The following is an 18,465-nucleotide window of genomic DNA, read 5'->3' as shown; positions in this document are numbered from 1 at the left end:
TCGTCCACGATCGTGCGAATTTTTCGCCGGGGGAGAATTATTTCGCGGCGGAAGTCGTCGCGGTCGGAACAGCTCTCGCTTCCAACGAAACGGACCCGATTCTTTTCTCTTGGCTCTCTCATAGAATCTCCTCGTCGCATTTGCGAATAACGCGAATAATTCCCGCGCTGAACGGCCGCTGTATCGGATATTACGTTCCTCTCGCGTGAGACGCGAGACGCGCCTTTAATTCCTTTAATCGCCTTTAATCGCCTTTGACAATCATAAGCTTGAGCGGCTGCTCGGCGCCGTAATTGCGAGTAAAGTCCGAGCGCGATGGATCCTTCCTTCTTGCCCCTCGATCGAGGGCCATGCCTCGCGGCGCTTCTCTCGGCGAGCGGACACTGCTGTTTATCGGCGGGCGCACAGGAACGCGTGTAATCAGCCGGTGTTCGCAAAAAAGATGGATCCAAAGTCGACGACGATTAAAATAAGCGTAACAGCGCGACGCGCGCCGGTCGCGCGAGAGCGTTTCACGTTCGAATTCTCCGCGATTGGGAGATCCGCGAGAGAACGCCGCGCGGCGATTACTTGACGAGACTCGGCCGTTTACAAACGCTAGCTAACGACGCGCACAGAGAGGCGCGATCGCAGTTACTGCTCGGGATTTAGCGGCTTACCGCGCGGCGCACGTCCGTTCTCTTTACGCCAGAATAGAGTACCCGTGAAAGTATAGTTCCGCAAATATTTGCACTCTCGCGACGTTTGCCCCACCTTCCCTCCGTCAGCCCGGTGTGTGTACACGCGCGCACAGCTCGCGAAAAAAAAATATTGATCGGGGTCGCATTCTTCGAAGCAAGGCCGACCATTAAAAAGCCTCGCTCGCTCATTGCGATCTCTCACTTTGTGTCGCGGTCGCGTAGTGTCACGCATTTTTTGTTACATGGCTCGCGGGTATTCGCAAGTCGCACGTCGCGGCGCGGGTTAGAAGAGCGAGCATAAGCGGCGACGAATGTGCAATGCCGCGCAACGCTCTCTCTCTCTCTTTTTTATCTTCGTCCTCTCACCCTTCCTTTCTCTCCCCGTCCTCCTTTACGAGAATAATGACTTTGTTTACCACGTGCTCTTTATCGAACTTGATCGAAGTACGGTGGAAGTAGCCAGCGGAATGCCTCACCTGATGACTCGTTGAACTTCGCGACGGCGTCGCATTGTTAATAAAAAGAAAAAAACGGCACGTCGGCCGTGCCTTTATAAATAGCTCGCCGTCATGAAAGTCTCTTAGCACAATTCGCCGTTCGCTCGATACGTCAATAATCGGCGGCGGCGGCGGCGGCGGCGGTGGAGCGCGCGCGGTCCTCTGATGCGGATCCGCTCGCGTCGCGTGTTCGCCGGCATTATTACCCGGACGAATTGATCTTTACTCGCTCTAACAACCGCCATTATTCCCGGGCCCTTGCAACCCTCCCGGGTAATACCCCGCGAGAAGCAGACGCGGCGAATGCATCGCGAGCGCGAATCGCGCCGCTCCGCGTTCCTCGCGTGTGCGGCCAACGCGGCAGTGAAAGTCACGTAGCTGCTGATTGCGGTCTTGTTCAGGTCTCTGCGCCACGTGAGCCACTAATTGCGTTACGCGTGTGTACACGTGTTGTATGTCCGCTAGAAAAGAGGCGCGCGCGCGTTACGTCAAAACGCAACGCGGATGAGCGGACGCGTAAGTGGCTGCGGGAAGGAAACGCGTCGTAGGAAGATGTAAGTGGACAATCGAGTAGTCGAAATGCGTAATACGAGCGATGAACTTCGTCGCGAAGGGAGAACGGTCATCTGTTGACGATGAGAAAAACGAACCGGCGGTAAAAGAAAGAAAAGGAGAAAAAGGGAGAGATGGAGGGGGAGAGAGAGAGAGAGAGAGAGAGAGAGAGAGATTCGCGTCGTGAATCGCAGCGGAACATCCTCGAGCCTTTTTCCGTCGTTCGCCAATTTGGTGCGATTTCGGTGTGTCTTGCGAGAAGAGTTCCGAAAAACGCGCCGTTTTACGTATCGATAGTTATCGAAGTCGAAGGAGAGTCAGAGGTTAAAGCGGGACAGGAGGAATCGCTGTGGAACTATGGTGTGTGTATCAGAAAACTGCGGAGATGACGGGCGGTATTTGAACTCTGACCACCCAGGTTGGAGTCTGAGCTGTTATCCGCTACACCAGAGGTTCTCAATTTACGGAATCTGCCGAAGGACGACGTCCTTTCATCCGGAGGTGGACTCCGGAGGGCAACTCGCAATCGCGCGGCTCGACTCTTCGCTCATGTAAAAGCCGGCGTAATTTATTCATCATCTCGTAGCCTTAACGATCGGAGAGGGAGGCATCTCGCGCGATTAGGACTTTTTGATCTCTCAAACGGCAAGTGTTTACGAATACAACCTGTTCGACGCGATATCCGCGCGAACGTCTATTCTTGTATTTGTTTATCGCCGCGCGAATAGGATTCTGCCAGCGTGTGGCTCGTTTTTGCTGCGTACACATGCCGTGCTCTCTGGTCCCCCCCCTACGTCGTCGCAGACGGCTCAAGTAGGTTCCTCTACAAACGAACGAGAGAGTACAAGGCACAAAGGCCGCGCAAGAAGCTCGTATGGGGTGACCAACGCCTCTCGGTTTGTGATTAACGTCGTAACAAGAGCGGGGATTGTGACTAATTAATTCCAGACGGTGCGATCCTGCCGACATGCCGGCCGAAAACACGCAAGGCCGATGATAGACCGTCTTCTCGGCTGCCGTCTCGATTACGTCGCCTCGCTCTCGTCTACATACTTCGTAATACAAGAGCGAAACGCGATACTTGACGGTAGGAATTTCGCGTATCGCGCAGAATGCCTTCATACGAGTCTCGGATAACCTCAACATATCCTTGAAAAAAATAATGATGATGATGCTTGGAACTAGGAGCAGGATTCCGGACGCGTATCGAACGCCGCACCCTTCTGATCCTCAGATTGAAGCAACGTATACACGCGACACTTGTGCAAAAAGAAAAAAGAAAAAACAGAGCCGGGAGTAAAAAGGGCGTCCAAGGAAGAGTCTTTGCCAGAATCACGTATGAAAAAATGCAAAACGTTTTCTCCACCTCCGATGTAAATGTCACGAGGAGACTATCGGACTATCACTCATATAACGAGACGCGCGGCGGTTCAGCCGTCATTAACGCGGAATCTTGTCGCCGGCGCTCGAAAGGTGAAGGTCCGGTCCATTAGAGAAAAGGACTTATCTATCCATTAACATTGAGCCAAGGTTGAACAAACTTGTGAACCGCTCCCATCGGCTTGACGGCACGCCCGTAGCGAATAACGTCGCGCGGCTCGAGCCGCGGTCGGCCGCGTGACCTCGTATGCGTCTCGTATCGTCGACCCTAAATTTTCGCGGTCGCACGCGTTATCACGCACCTCGCACGCGCCTCGTACGCCACATGTACCTTACCGCGTTGGCACCTGCGTTGTCGCGTGCGCGCGTAACTTGAACGATCATCGAGGTCGCGCTTACGCGCGAAGCGATTATGCGACGTGCGTACGCTCGCGTGCGATAAGCGTGACACTCGATCGATCGTACAACGCTCGCGAGATAATTCATACGGGAAAGTGTCACACGCACGCCTACGCGAATACGGAACGCGTGCGCCCGCTTTGTTCGCTTTGCACGTGCGACGTGTTGTAATGCGCGGTATGTAACGGAAACGTGCGGAAGACCTCGCGTATAAAGGCTCGCGGTCGCATTGTGCGTGGTGTGAGAGGAATCTGCATTTTTTTCCCGCGCGAAGAATGCGTCGGAAATCATCATCGGAGACGATGATTTTACTCGAATGTACATCGATGTTAAAAAGAATATTGTTATCAGTATTAAAAAAGAGGACTCTCGTCTACGTTGAACGAAAGTCAGCATGACGTGCAAGCAAACTCTGCAAGTTTTATTTCTCGAGAACGCCTCTGTATCGACGAATTCTTTGCACGTGATTGCATTTCTATCCAGAATGGTCACTTTTGCAAATATTCGCTCTTCCTCTCTGTCTGTCTCTCTTACTCATTGCGAGAAGCGAGGAAATTGATTCCAATGCATTTTTGAAAAAAAAAAAGAAAAGAAGAGAGAAACAAGAAGGTAATACACCGTAGTCCTCTATCATTAATATATCACTCTCCATCGCGCGGGATTGGCTGGAACTTATCATTTACTTATTACTTATCCGACGCGGATGCGTGCATCGTGGACGAGTGTGTGGCACGTCCGTGTGGAATGACGCGCGATTACGTCGAGTCAGGCTCAACGCGGCGAACACGAAGATGAAGTATCCCCGAGGCGGAGGTAGAGGAGAGTGCAGGATGGGCCAAGATCAAGACGAGAGGTGGTGAGATAGAGAGGTGCGGTTTTACGAGCGTGCGACGTAGACAGAAAGAAAGAGAAAGAGAGAGAGAGAGAGAGGGAGGGGAGAGGAGAAGAGAGAGAGAGAGAGAGAGAGAGAGAGAGAGAGAGAGAGAGAGAAACGACGGCGGAGATCCCGATTCTAATATTGTCCTAGGCACCGGTGGCCGGTCTCTCTCCTCTCTCTCTCTCAGTGAACCGACCGACTCGGCGCCGTCAAGCACGTAACACACAGTTCGCCGCGAATTTTTCCGGCGTTTTTTGCCGCGGCGGACAACAAGCGGAGTCGTTGCGGTGCTCTCTCTCTCTCTTGCGAGAGAGAAAATCGTACTCGCGACGGCGTCGCGACGCCGGAAAAGGCGAGACGATATCAGCGGATGTGGTCCTGAGGGCCGAGCGAGAAAAGCTCGCCGGAAAATCAATGGAGTAAACTTCACCGGCAGAAAATACACGCACGGTGAGTGATAGCGGGTTCGACGCGAGTGCCGATCCGAGTGTGAGGCGCGATGTTCGTTGAATTCAGTTCTGTTTTAGCGTGATGAGAAAACGAGGGGGGGAGAGAGAGAGAGAGAGAGAGAGAGAGAGAGGGAAAGGAAGAAAGTAGAAAACGCGAGGTTTATATAAAATCGACGATTTGCGGTGTACAGCAGAGTTCATGCAGAGGGGCTCGAAAGGGGTGCGCGAAAGCGGAACACGCCAGAAGCGAACTTAATTGTAACGGAATCGATTTATCTAATTGAAATGTCGAGGTAACGAAATGGTTTTTGAATTACAAGCGATGTTTGCGCGGGACCGTTGTAAATCGGCGTGTCGGCCTGTCGATGATGATTTGCATCGTTGAGATACATCAGTTGTGACATTTACGCGCGCGTATACACACACACACACACACACACACACACACACTCACACACGCGATACTGGTTTAATATTTATCGGCGAGGGGCGAATTTCTGGCCGAGCCATTAGAAAGCATTTCGCATCAATTTCGCCATTATTAAGAGTGTATATTTTTACGCTACGATTCAGCCTCCACGCCGACGACGTGCTCCACTTTTGAGCACGCGTCATCGGCAAATGAAGCGAACGAAAGCTTTTAAGCACGCGAGAGCGCGCGCGCTCATGTGGCAGAAACTCTCTTCTTTGCTCTCGCAGTTCCGCTGATACTCCAGGCGTACACTTTTCTGCGCTTCCTGTACTTGGAACGTAACAAGTACTCTTGCTCCGCCATAAGACGCAGAAAGAGGGGAAAAAAAGGATGGAGACGAGCGCACGGTAGAAAGTACAGTCGAAAAAGAGCACATCTGTATCTGGGCTTTCGCTTAATTAACGGAATACTCGGCAGCGTTTTTCGCCCGCATGCATGTGTGCATGGATGTAGTTTAAATTTTAATAGCCATTTGAATTTTAAAGGCTCCGTATGCGCGCGCGCGAATCGTAGCAGAGCACGGGCGATATTAATTTTTTCGCGAATTCTCTGGACATGGCATTTTTAGCGGGATGCGCGGGTGCGAATATCGATAACCTCGGAATAATATCGCGCTTTTTACTGTTTCATTTTGCTTCACGCTGGACAAAATTTCGTAATGCCTCGCCAAGAGAACGGGCCATTCGTGCGCTTCGTAGAACGCGGGTTGAATTCACGTTGGCTAAAAATGGTAGTGCAATCGATCGAGCGCAAACCGCGCGAGCGCGGGTTACTGTGTAGAGTTTTTATCGGCCGATTTGCCGGTGACATCGATAGGACATCGGCTCGCGACCCAGCGCCGGAGAGACGCGAGTGATTCTCTTTTCTTCTCGGATACAAATTGTACGGGCTGATTCAATGTCTCAGTGAAACAATCTCAGCCTACGATTGAAAATGGACGATCGCTCGCGAGAAAGACGTTTTCGCGTGATTTCGCGCGAGCGCATTTCTCTCCCTCGCGCGTACGCGTTTAATTTCACCGTCCGCGAAATCGTGAAAACGCGAACGCTCTCGGAGCGTCCGAGAAACTTGAGACGCGATGGCTAGGAGCGGCTATTTTCAATTCGCGAAGCTTCGTGCAAGCTCATCGATCGAAGGTCACTTGGGCGATATCGAGATACGAACGTCAAAGAATCCGGTGACATCGTCCGCGCGAAACGATACACATTTTTCTGCGGAATTGTATACGCGAACAAAAGCGTCTGTGTCTCTCCTCTCTCCTTTTCTCTCTCTCTCTCTCTCCTCTCTCTCTCTCTCTCTCTCTCTCTCTCTCTTTCCACCTCACACACAGCACGAGCGTGCTGTATTTTTAAACGAATTACCTCACCGACGCGTTTTCGCTTTCGCGCTAACGAGCGCTACCGACACGTGGGTGATACATCTTGTTTTCGAGCGTCTGGATGCGTGATCGAATCTCTGGGTGCGTAATGCATCTTGCACTTTGAAAGTGCAGGCGGCGGTTCTTCTAGCGCTCGGCAGAGAAACGGGAGCGACTTAGCGCGACGTAAATCCGCAAGGCGTAACGCAACGGTAAATCAATCAGCGTCAGTGGGATGGAAAATCGGCTGCGGAAATTAATTAGAGCTTTAACCCAGTGTACGACTTAATCCGCGGCTATTAACGGTAACCGAATCCGCAGAGTCGGCTATCGATATACGAATATTTCATCGCAACTAATCTGACATTATTCTGGCTTGCAGAGAAACTGGAGATGCCTTCCGTTTCGATGCATTTTAATTTATTAACCGTGTATTCGCGCACACAGAGGTCGGTTTCTTCCGTTTGCACGTATTATTCGCGGACAATTAAGTACTTGAGATGTGTGATAAATTGCCGCCAAAGGTCGCGCACTTGCGACGCAAAATGCAAACACATCTCGCCGCACTTTTGTCTCTTCTCCTCCGCATACCGAGAAGGAGAACCGAGCACGGGGCTAGAGCGCCTATTAAAATGCAAAGTCCAGAAAATTTTCTCGTAAAATTTTACCTTCACCTTGCACTCCTTGAGAGAAGACTTACCAGAGTTTCCTCTCTCTCTTTCTCTCTCTCTCTTTTTCTCCCTCTCTCTCTCTCTCTCTCTCTCTCTCTCTCTCTCTCTCTCTCTCTCTCTCTCTCTGTCTCTCTCTCTCTCTCTCTCTCTCTCTCTCTCTCTCTCTCTCTGTCTCTGTCTCTGTCTCTCTCTTTCTCTCTCCCTCTCTTACGAACGATATAAATAATCGAGGGTCGTACGGTGCCAGTCACATGGCGTCGTTGATTTCTTGAATACGCGCCAAGTACTCGACGCGGCTTGAACGGATTCGATTCAAGAGCTTGAAGAACGAAGAGGACACATCGGGCGGTTTGAGGGGGGAGAAAGACCGACATACGATTCTTCGATCTTCTGGAAGTCGCAGGACTCGCGAGCATTTTGCGATTGGAGAGAACTGGCCGAGCTCGTAATCGTCAATCTCATCGTTCGATCGTTCGTGGATTCCGAGATCTCATTGGAAAACGAGGACTGTAGAGACCGACATCGGCAATCTTCTCGCCGGGAAGACACATCTCAACGGGAATATCAATCTCCCTCTCGATGAAAAATGAATATCTCGCTGGCCCCGCCAAGAACTCGCCGCTCGGGTTCATTAAATAGCAGTACATCATCTTGATTCGTAGCCCCCGTCGATTACGGAACGGCTCGGTCTCTCCAGACGACAGACGACGACGGAATGTGCAGCGGGTTTAATATCCGTTGTCGGGCTGGCGTCCGAGAACACGGCGTCTGGTTTGTATGATGTCGATAATTTAGGGGGCGTCGACGGGACCCTCGCGGCTCTTCCGTCACCTCGCGAATGGCCGAGAGCTAGTCGACTTTCGTAGCGCCGGCTTGCTGAACGTACGACAGAATTAAGTCGTTCCCCGCTTGTCAGATTGTTTATTCCACGCGGTTGTGTGGGCGACGGCTGAGAATCAATCTGGACAGTCAGAATCGGGTGAGCGAAGAGGTATTTTCGCAGCGCGGATCGAGAGAGAAAAAAAGATCGAGGCAAATAGACGGTGCGTGTGTGGTCGATAAGCTCTCGCTGTTGCTTCTCTCGTGCGTGCCTTCCGTTCGGCGGATCGTCGATTTTTCAGACCCGTGAAAGACAATCGCGATGTAATTAGAGTAAGAGAGAGAAAGAGAGACGTTCGGCGAGATTGGATCGATTTGCTTAATTAATGGCGCGTTGCGCCAATTGAGAAGAAGAGCGAGCGGGTCGCAGCAACGAGTTAAATTGCCTGCCTTATCCATTACGTCCCTCTCTCGGTGAAAGACTACTTCATCCGCCTCTCTTTGGTCACTCTAATCGCACGGAATTACGCATTCTATCATTATTCTATTAACCGCCCCAACTGGCAGGTATTCTCTTTTGTAAAAAGGTATTTCGCTGCCGATACAAAGCATCGTTCCGACGCACATACTTCGTGCACGCGCTCGTGGGCGATTTTTTTTTTAAATCATTTTTATAAGACTCTCTCTATTGAGCGTTTCAAGCGACGGCGAATATTCATGCGCTATCGATACCGGGCGTCGAATGGATTTCGCGGCGGGAATATCGGATATTGCATAAATATCCGCGGAACGTGACTATCCAAACTAGATTTATATGGATATTTGTACGGGGCGTCGATGTTACTGTAATGGATCATGCATGGCGATCGACTACGGCTTGAAAATACACGTCTCGCTCCGACAAACGAGCTCTATGCGCAGCAAGTTTTATCGAGACAGTTTCGCCGAAAAAGAGGAGAGAGGAGAGGGGGAGGGAAATCGCGCGGGGATCGCTTTCAAAAAATTACATCGTCCAATTATGAAGTTTTTAATTACTCGACACCAGGGCGACACTAGGAATTAAATGAGATTCGCACGAAATGTCCAATCTCCGATTTCATTCGATTATAAGCGAGATCCGAGACGAGAGAGAGAGAGAGAGGGGGGGGAGGGGGAGAGAGAGCGAATGACCTGAAAAATCCAAATAAGAATCACGGGGAGGACGATTCGCGACTGGACGCGACTGGAGCGGCCGATTCGTCATGTCGCGCGTAATTACCGCGCTCTAAAGGGAAGAAAATCGCGAACGGACAAGAGAGCGCTAGTCAACAAGGACGTTTATATCGGGATCTGTTTTTCCTGGCCCGGGGCAGGGAGTTTAATTGCTTTTCTCTCGTCCACCTTCTAATTAAGCCTTCAGCGTCCCGTGAGGCGAGGAGCTAGCCGAATGCATAATGCATTTCAGGGGGACCGACGTCCTTTCTTCCTGTCTCCTTTGAATCCCTCACCGCGATTTTCCTTCATCCTCGGCTCCGTTCCCGCGAGCCCCGGCTAATGGCCGAAGTTCGCCGACGATGCTCCTGGTGCATTCTCGATTGAATTATAATTAATGCCGCGCCATGCGCGCGCGCGCCTCGGCGCTGCGCGAACTAACAACAGCCGGAGAAACTTGCGCCGCGAGGCGCAGCAACGGAGGCGCGAATCATCGATCGCGAGATGTGCGCGACGCTCTATCTATCGCGATGAGCGTTTTTCCGCACCCTGCTGCGGTCTCCGATCTTCCAGTCGGGATCCAGTACGAGAGAGAGAGAGAGAGAGAGAGAGAGAGAGAGAGACTTATCGTCGGAGTACTTTCTCCTCGTTAAAAAATTTGCCTCGGCGCAATTAATACGACTTTAACAAATGGTCTGGGTGAAAAGAGGAGAAATTTTCACTAGCTAGCTGAATACATATCCGTGAAAGCGCGAAGACTCGATTACGAGGTAAACGCAAGAAGTCGGGCATTTTTGTTCAATTTACCAATCAACCAAATTTTTCTCATTACGTCGCTCGCCTTCGTTCATCCCTCTCCTTTCTCACTCTGCGACTTATTTTATCTATAGAGAAAACAGAGAATTAGGGATTGATTAATGCTCGCAGTCACAGTTCGCGGCCGAGATCGAGGCGGATACAACGCCGCGCGCGCGTATATATCCGAATTTATATGACGATTCGCTAATATATCTGCGTCTCAATGAAATGTTATTTATACATTGGCGTTATCTTTGCTACACGACTGCTGGTATCGTGGTGGGTGTTGGATTTATCGTCGGGGCGGTGTGACTGCGATCGCCCAGCTAAATCACAATCTCGCCGTGTCTCCAGCGACCGCGGCGCAATTCACTTTGCGATATATAGATACATATGTGTGTGTCTGTGCACACGTATATAACGCTCCGCGGAAATAGATTTCGAAGCGAAAACTGCGAGATTCGACGTGCGCGCTTCCCTCAGAGCGAAATGTTCGTGAGCTCGCGCGCGCGCGGTGAGCCGCATGCCGCTCACGTACGTCGAAAGTGTTGACTACCTGGAAATCCCTTCGACGAGGCCGTTACATCTCTTATGCATACGCAATTCTCGCGGGCGGAATCTACCTCTTCTTCCTCGCATAAATACGATTGACGTAGTCTGTACGCCGTTGAAGCAGTCACGACGGTACGTCACGTTAGAGCGCCGCGGCGAATTACGCGGCCGAAGGAATACGCGGTTTGAGAAAAGCGCGCGTGAGGATTATTCGATAATTAGCGAATGCGAGGCGAGCACATGGAGAGCAGCGACGTAATGACCTCTCGATACTTGGTGCGTTTACGTGAGTCAAGAGTCGTCATTTGAATTTGTCGATCACGCGCGTCGTTCCCACATACTTGCGCGTCGCGACTGTTGTTTATTCGAGGAAAATAGCGACTCGGTGTCTCGTATATTTATTCAGAGTGGCATTTGTAAAGACGCAAGACGAAAATCACGCGTAAAAGAAGAAGCGCTGCGTGAGATGTCGTCTTCGCCGAGTAATCAACGAATTTGTCGACGCAACGCGTCGAGGCTATCATGTCGCTTCGTGTACTCGCGTTGACGGCGATTCGATTCGAGTATCGAAAACTTCCCGCGCGGAATTCACGGCGGTGAGCCGCCGTGCATGCGCGCACGTGTGGATCCGAGTTTTCTTTCCAGAGTTGTTTTTTTTCTCTTGCGAAAATAGCACCGCGACGCTTGAGAAATTTCGCGTCACGATATGCAGATGTATAACCAGCTTCGCGCGCGGCGTCTCCCGTTCTCACTCCGATCTTCTCGAGATGATAGCGCCGTAACTTATTTCTGGCAAGTGCTTTCTTGCACGCGCGAGGAGAGTTCGCGCCAAAGTTCGCGCACTCGTCGCCGAATGCATTATGCATACTCGGACTTTTTTTTCATCGACCTACCACTCCGCATCACAGGGATGCCCATGGACTGGAACTGCCAGGAGCATCACGTGCCTTTTCCCTATCTCTATCCCGCTCCTGATGGACCCCGCTGGGCTACCGGCTCAAGTCCCCTAAAGGAGAAAGTCGGCTCAGCCAGGGGCACCTCCCCCAGATCTTCACTCCGGGCCCCTTCCTGGTATTTTTATTCGATCCCTAGTCCTCTCCTTCCTCAATTTTAACTCCTGGCTCACAAATATCCTTCCAACCCCCCTTATTACCTTACCCGTCCTTCCCTCACCCCTGGAACTATCTCAGGATCATTTATCTAACACACATATTTCCCTCCTCAAATGAGTAGAGAAATTACTCCCCTTATCTATCAATAGGTTGTTTGTTTTCGGTATTTCTCTTCGTCTAAGTATTCTCTTTGTTGATCCTTCTATTCGCCCGCCGCTAGAAAGAAACCCTGCCAGGAGATCAAGTCCTCGTCGACGTGACTCCACGAGTCGTGGAGACGCTCGAGCCCCCTCATCTCGCAACAAGGTGGCGTACCACGAGGAGGATACGTGCGCGTGCGAAGGAGATCCCGGCGCGTAAAATTTCGCGTCTTATTCGGTAGCGGATAATTCTCTCTCGCGCGCTGCCTGGAATGGAGAAATACCGCTAACGACTCAGTCGGTGAACGGTCATTTCCCCCTTCCGACCGATGTCTTTGTGCGTAACGGTCCGCTTTATTGCGCGATAATCACATAATAGCACGAATTGGCTGCGTCAATTAAAGCTGGCACGAAGCCGTCGCGCGCTGAATTCTTCGCTCGCTCGGTAGTCAGCCGCGAGAGTTATTTGTCCTCCCTGCAATAGCCTCTCTCCTTAAAGCGAGCAGCTTCGCAACATCGGCATGGAATTCGGTTAATCGCGAATCTACCTGAAGGAAACGTCTGAGGAGGGTAGAAAAACGTACGTTTCAAAGACGCGATGTCTCGCAGGTAGCCGCGGCACAGGTAGACGGAAGTCGGTATGGCGGTTTCCGTCACCGTTAGATCGATTTGTTCTCGCAGTAATGCAAAGCCGGCGTGTAACGGCCGGGAAATACGCGGAAAAAATGCGGGAATCGATTTCACCGTTGGAGCGTCGGAGCCTGATCGGACGCACTCGGGAGTATTCAATTTTTCGGTCTGCCGCGTCGCGTGATTGCCGCGCGCGTCTCCTCCGAGAAGTATAAATCGCTTCGGAAGCGCCGATACTACGTTGTATAATCAGCTACGGGAGACTTCCGCGCGCGCCATCAGTATTTCCCGGCTTCGATGAGAGTTGAGCGAGTGCGACGGCGAAAATTGCGACGAAACAAATTTGTCAAAGGGAATTCCCTTCCTCTCTCTCTCTCTCTCTCTCTCTCTCTCTCTCTCTCTCTCTCTCTCTCTCTCTCTCTGTGTATGTGTATGTCAGAGGAGGTAATTCGCGCATACTTTGTTCTCGGTATTTTCATCGAGATTCGCTCGCAATTCGCGAAAATTCAGCGTCAGAGGGCTCGTAAAGCGAGCGCAATCTCGCTAACCCTCCAAATTCTCATCGGTCTTCTCGGTTTATTCGCGAAATGTTGCTCGCGAGGATTTGCGGCGCGAGTTATGCGAGCGATTTTTAGCGCATAATTATGCCTCCGGTTCCGCGTGCGGATTCGATCGCGGTGATCCTTGGGCCGATCGTCTCGCCCCTCCCGCATCATTTCGTCTGACTTTTCTTCGCTTTTCACGCCGCCTTTCTCGCTTCTCGACTCGTATTATTCCGCGTTGCTCGAGAACAATTTTCTCCGTCGCTGCTTTCGATCGAACGAAATCGCGACCGCGCTGAAAGCGTCCTGAAGACAGCCTGAAGTCGTCGAGACAACACACCCGCCGATAAAATCGGGACGGGGGGGAGGGTATCAACGACGTCAAGACCGATATTCTTGAGCGTGATTACTCGGTCCGCGGGCGAACGACAATTTTGTCTCGACGTTTTGCTTTTATTTTGTGCATAGAAAAGTCTATTAATAAAGAGCCCGGTACAACAAGAGTTGTCGTGAAACAGCTTGGAAAGTTCCTCGGACGGGAGATAGTGACTCGCGTCGGCTGCTAATGAAGCGAAGCGCTCCAAGTTTTGTCGACGTGGGTACTCGTCGGCAGGTCGCGTCTCGCATAGTTAAAAGTTTGAAAGACGCATACGTACGGCATGGAGAATTCCGTCCGATAGTCATCCGCGCCCCATCGCTTCACCTTGAGCGCGTTTTCCCGCACTTGTCTGTCAATAACTAGGCTTTCTGCCTGTCTCTCTCGCTCTCTTTTTCAGTCTGACAGTGACAGCCTCTGCTTTGTCGTCACTACGACATAGTACAACACTCGACGACGACGTTCGACGTCGCGTCGTCGGCGTGGTCGGCGAGCGAAGAATGCAAAAGCAGAGCCGAGTGACCGACGACGATGCGTTTTTATTAATTGAGCGAACGAAACGCCTGCCATTGTCCCGTGGCTGCGCGCCAGTTCGCGCATGGTGTAAACAAAATCATCGAGTCCTTCGCCGACTCGGGAAACTAGGTCGCCGTCTATCTCTCGTCGTTGCACCCTCCGTCCGTCACCCACCCCACCGAAATCGACGCTCACAGCGTCGTGGGGAAGGTCAGCCGGAAAGCTCGCTTGTTGTTCCACTGTGGTTGCAGACGAAAAGTCTGGCGCCGAAGCGACGGCGAGCTCGACGACGACGACGACGACGATGACGACGACTACGTGGGGATGTATCCCGTCCAAGGATTCCAGCTAGCCTCAGTACTCGTTCTCCTCTTACGCGCTGTGCACCGTCACTCCTACCTACCCACCTGACTCTCTTACTCGCATCTGAGAGACGCGCGAGACGCGTCCTCGAGTCTTATCCCCCGCGCGAGTAGTTCCCATTTCGCGAAATTCAGACGCGCGCAACGGATCTCGTTATCCAAGCGAGCTGCCGGTTCGGCAGCGTTCGCTTGCGTAATCCGCATTTTTATTTATTCGACTCGCGCGAGGATCGCGTCGACTCGAATACGCGCGACCTTTCTTTCGGCCATTATTACGCAATGTATGGATCGATGGAACGAGACGCGTGCAAGAGGATTTCGCGCGCAGTTTTCGGGATTCCTCGACGAATTTAGGGCGAACGAATCGTAGATATCGTAGATAGTGATTTGCTCGAGACGGACGTCGCTTGCGAGATAAACGAGCGACATCAAACACACACACGCACACGCGCCGTTTAGTTTTAGCGACCCTAAAGGAACTGACTCGTAGGAAGGGAGGGGGGCGGGCTCTGAATGTTACGAAAAGGAATGCGGTAGTTTTCCGCTTTATATATCGCTCGAGGCGACACATCCGCGGGAAACGTACGACGTTCGACGGTCTCTGCGACGATAAAAGTTTCGTCGCTTGACAAAGGGCCGAGATCGAAACAGACCCTTTTCACCGGAGTACTTTGACGCTTCGCGGTAGCGTTCTGTCAACTGCGGGGATATCGACCGAGGGAGCTCCTCGGGATGTTGAAGTTCCGAGCATCCGGCCAGCGGAAGTGCGGCGGCACGGTGAGAATCTTAAGTGTCTGCGACTGAAATCTCAGTGAGGGTGACATGTCAAAAGGAAAGTTGTTTCTTCCCCGCGGATTTGTACCCTGCAGAAGGTTGACGCGACGTCGCCTTCTCGTCTACGCATTTTTTGGTCTTTTTATTAAAAATACATGGAGAGAGAGAGAGAGAGAGAGAGAGAGAGAGGGAGAGAGAGAGAGAGAGAAAGAGAGAGAGAGAGATCTCTTCTCTCTCTCTCTCTCTCTCTCTTTCTCTCTCTCTCTCTCTTTCTCTCTCTCTCTCTCTCTCTCTCCCACGCGCTCTCCTTGAGCACGCCGCTCTCACCTCGGGGATCGTTGCGCACAGAGCCGGCTTGGAATATCGATTTCAGAATAGTTTGAGAGAGGCTCTTCGAGCCTCAGATAGCCGCGTAAATATCTCGCCGCGGAAATTTCACGGCGCTCGTCGATTTGCAAAATATCGTTCGCAGCGAGCAAGCGTTGGCCGCGCGCGTCTCGTCGCGTTCGGATCTAAACTGTATGCGGTAACTTGCTTCGCCTGTGCAGTCGCTTTCGGACAGCGTCGCGTGCCGGCGTCTGGGAAGTTGCCTGCCTCCGGGCGCACCGGGGACCACAGTGGTTCTCAGTCGGTTTTTCTCTCACAAAACTCGCTCGCCGCATCAACTAAATCGTCGGTGCACCGTGTCGGCCCTGAGCGTCAAAGCTTGATCGCAGTTTCCAATCTCTGAACTTGTAAACAATTTCATCAAAGTTTATTGTTACTATATAACATTATATAATACACACATGTTATATATATATATATATATATATATATATATATTATATATAACATATTTATTATATATAACAGTGTTTTATTTATTATTATTATGTATCATAATTTTCATCACGACCTTAACACTGATCATTGATAATTTTTCGCTAGAATTGTAGACTAGAATTTCTCGATGACGAGCATATCGTCTCTGTTACAGGTAAACCCGGGAAGCAAAGCCGCTCAACAGGGGGTGAGGGAGGGCGATCTGATCAGTAGCATCAACGGGAGGAGCACTCGGGAATTGACCAACAGTGAGGCCCACGCTTTGCTACGTAACTCCGGGGAACAGCTGAAGCTTGGTCTCAATCAGTAAGTGATCGGCGTTAATGCCCTCGCGCGCTGGCCCGAGGTAGCGAAGTGGAGCTAAGCGCGCTCGATATATTTCACTGGATCCGCTTAATCTTAGACGTCTGCTTTCTGTCGCAGAGAAAACACCGGCTCGCCCAAGAGGAGGATCTATAAGAGCAGCCTGCAGGAGAACACCACCACCGAAATCCATAACAGTGAGTACTCGACCGACCGACCTGTAGTTTGCCGATTCGACAGCGAATCCATCACCTTTTTCGTCCTTTCTGTGTCGCAGAGATCACGACGAGGACCACGACCACCCGCACACGCACGGAAACGGACAAGAACGTTGCCAGTAAGTTCTTCGCCGGCATGTCGTAAGCATGTTTCTCAACTGTTGCATTATCGATAGAGATGTGCGAACTATTCGAATTCGAATCGAATCGAATCGAATCTAACGTAATTCGATTCGATTCGAATCCGAATCTCTGTGATTCGAATCCGAATAATATGAATAGGAATTAAATATATTATCGTCTGCGTGCATCAGATACAAAAAACGGACCATTTGGGCCTGTATGTTTGAACCCTTAACTTGTAATTAACTTAACTTATAATTAATAACTTAATTATAAATTATTTTAAATATTTAAATATATATTTTACTTTAAGATGATATTATAATATTAATATTCCCTTTCATATTAAAATCTTTCATCATTATTTGCATGTTTAATAGTCATGTTAAATTTTTTAATGATTCGATTCGATTTCATTCGATTCGATTCAAATTCGAGTGAAATTTCATAGTTTCGATTCAATTCGATTCGATTCAACATAAAAATTCTTGATTCGCACATCTCTAATTATCGAACGACTAATCGCGCCGATTCGCGGCGAGATTGAGCCGCAGCGACTAAGAAAGACTGAGAGAGAGAGAGAGAGAGAGAGAGAGGAGAGCGTTCGCACAAAACGGTGCAAAACGATCGACAAGGGACGGCCGCTCGATACAAATTCACATCGATAATTAATAATCAGCGGCCCGCCGCGGCGGAAACTTCCGGAGGCCGCGTAATGCATCGAGTGGTCCGTGATTAATTAAGTGCTGCGTGGAATTTATGAACACTTCCCAATTAATCGCTCGCCCGTTTGAGCAGCGAACTCGCCGCGCTCGATATCGATTCCCGATTAATCTCGCGCGGTATCAAACAGAGTCGGGCTTACGGAGGCCGCCGTTATTTTCCAATTAATTTTTAATGCGCTCAACCCGGCGTACCTTAACGGCCGGAAGATCATTTCACCCGGGAACAAGCGCAATTGTCATTTACGCACGGGTGCGGTCGAGTCGCGGCCGACTCGATCGACCGCTCTCCTGAAATGATCGCGCGTTTTCAGCGATTTTCGCGAACTCGCGACTTACGTCCGACTCGATTACTTTCTTCCCGTGCGCTGGCGTTATTATCGGAGGACCCTGAAATTATCGTACGCATGACTGCCGCTTCGGTTGCGCACAATAATCCTGCCAGTTAGCCGGCCGCACAATGCGCGTAGTTTAATTATCTCCGATGATCTCGATGCGACGGACAATGGCGAGCCGTTCCCCTACATGGCGCACGGCCGCGGGGGGAGGGGGGGGGGGCGTCGGCGTCCAGAAGTTTGACGTTTCGCTATTATTGCGAATTAATCGGGGATCCTTCAGCTCGTGCATCCGTCGTCGGTGAACGATCAATCAGCGATTCGTCGAGGACGAGCAACGGAAGAGCACGCGGCCAAAGTCTTGCTCTCGCTCGCGGTTAAGCGGAAACAAGTGAACAGAAAATCCCTCGCTCGCGCGATCGAGGCCGCCAAATGGAAGGGGCGGCTCTTCCGGGCGAAAGTAGACGGGAAAAGGATCAGTTCACGGGAACATTCACCACTCGAGAATCGTTCGCGTGTCGTTCGATCGCCTCTCCGCCGAATTCTCGGCATCAGCCGTCTTGTTTTACAGCAATCCGCGAGTTTAACGCCAACAACGACGAGCGGTCGTAATGAGCGCGACGCATGACTCGCGTGGGCTATAAATACACCCGGATCATCCCGGCGCGGTCGTCATTACTGGCTCCTCTTTTCTCCAAATTGCCCGCTCGCCCGTCGCGCTACAGTGCACATTCAGACGAGGCATACCCACGCTTCGCGTCGCCTCTCTCGCGTGCGCGCGTGTGCGTGACTT

At 51.1% G+C, this 18,465-nt stretch overlaps 1 protein-coding gene across 1 annotated transcript in view; it reads left to right on the top strand.

The window, feature by feature from the left end:
- Positions 1-18,465, top strand: part of CAP (Cbl-associated protein) — an 81,178-nt gene that overhangs the window by 12,433 nt on the left and 50,280 nt on the right. Inside the window, exons 2-4 of the mRNA XM_019845497.2 lie at positions 16,126-16,277; positions 16,395-16,471; positions 16,552-16,611. Coding sequence (XP_019701056.1) covers positions 16,126-16,277; positions 16,395-16,471; positions 16,552-16,611 — 289 coding nt within the window. The remainder of the gene's footprint in view (positions 1-16,125; positions 16,278-16,394; positions 16,472-16,551; positions 16,612-18,465) is intronic.

Source organism: Harpegnathos saltator, unplaced genomic scaffold, assembly GCF_003227715.2.
Source record: "Harpegnathos saltator strain DR-91 unplaced genomic scaffold, Hsal_v8.6 scaffold75, whole genome shotgun sequence".
NCBI lineage: Eukaryota > Metazoa > Arthropoda > Insecta > Hymenoptera > Formicidae > Harpegnathos > Harpegnathos saltator.
Note: the sequence above shows the minus strand (reverse complement) of the source record. Positions and strands in the feature narration are given on the sequence as shown.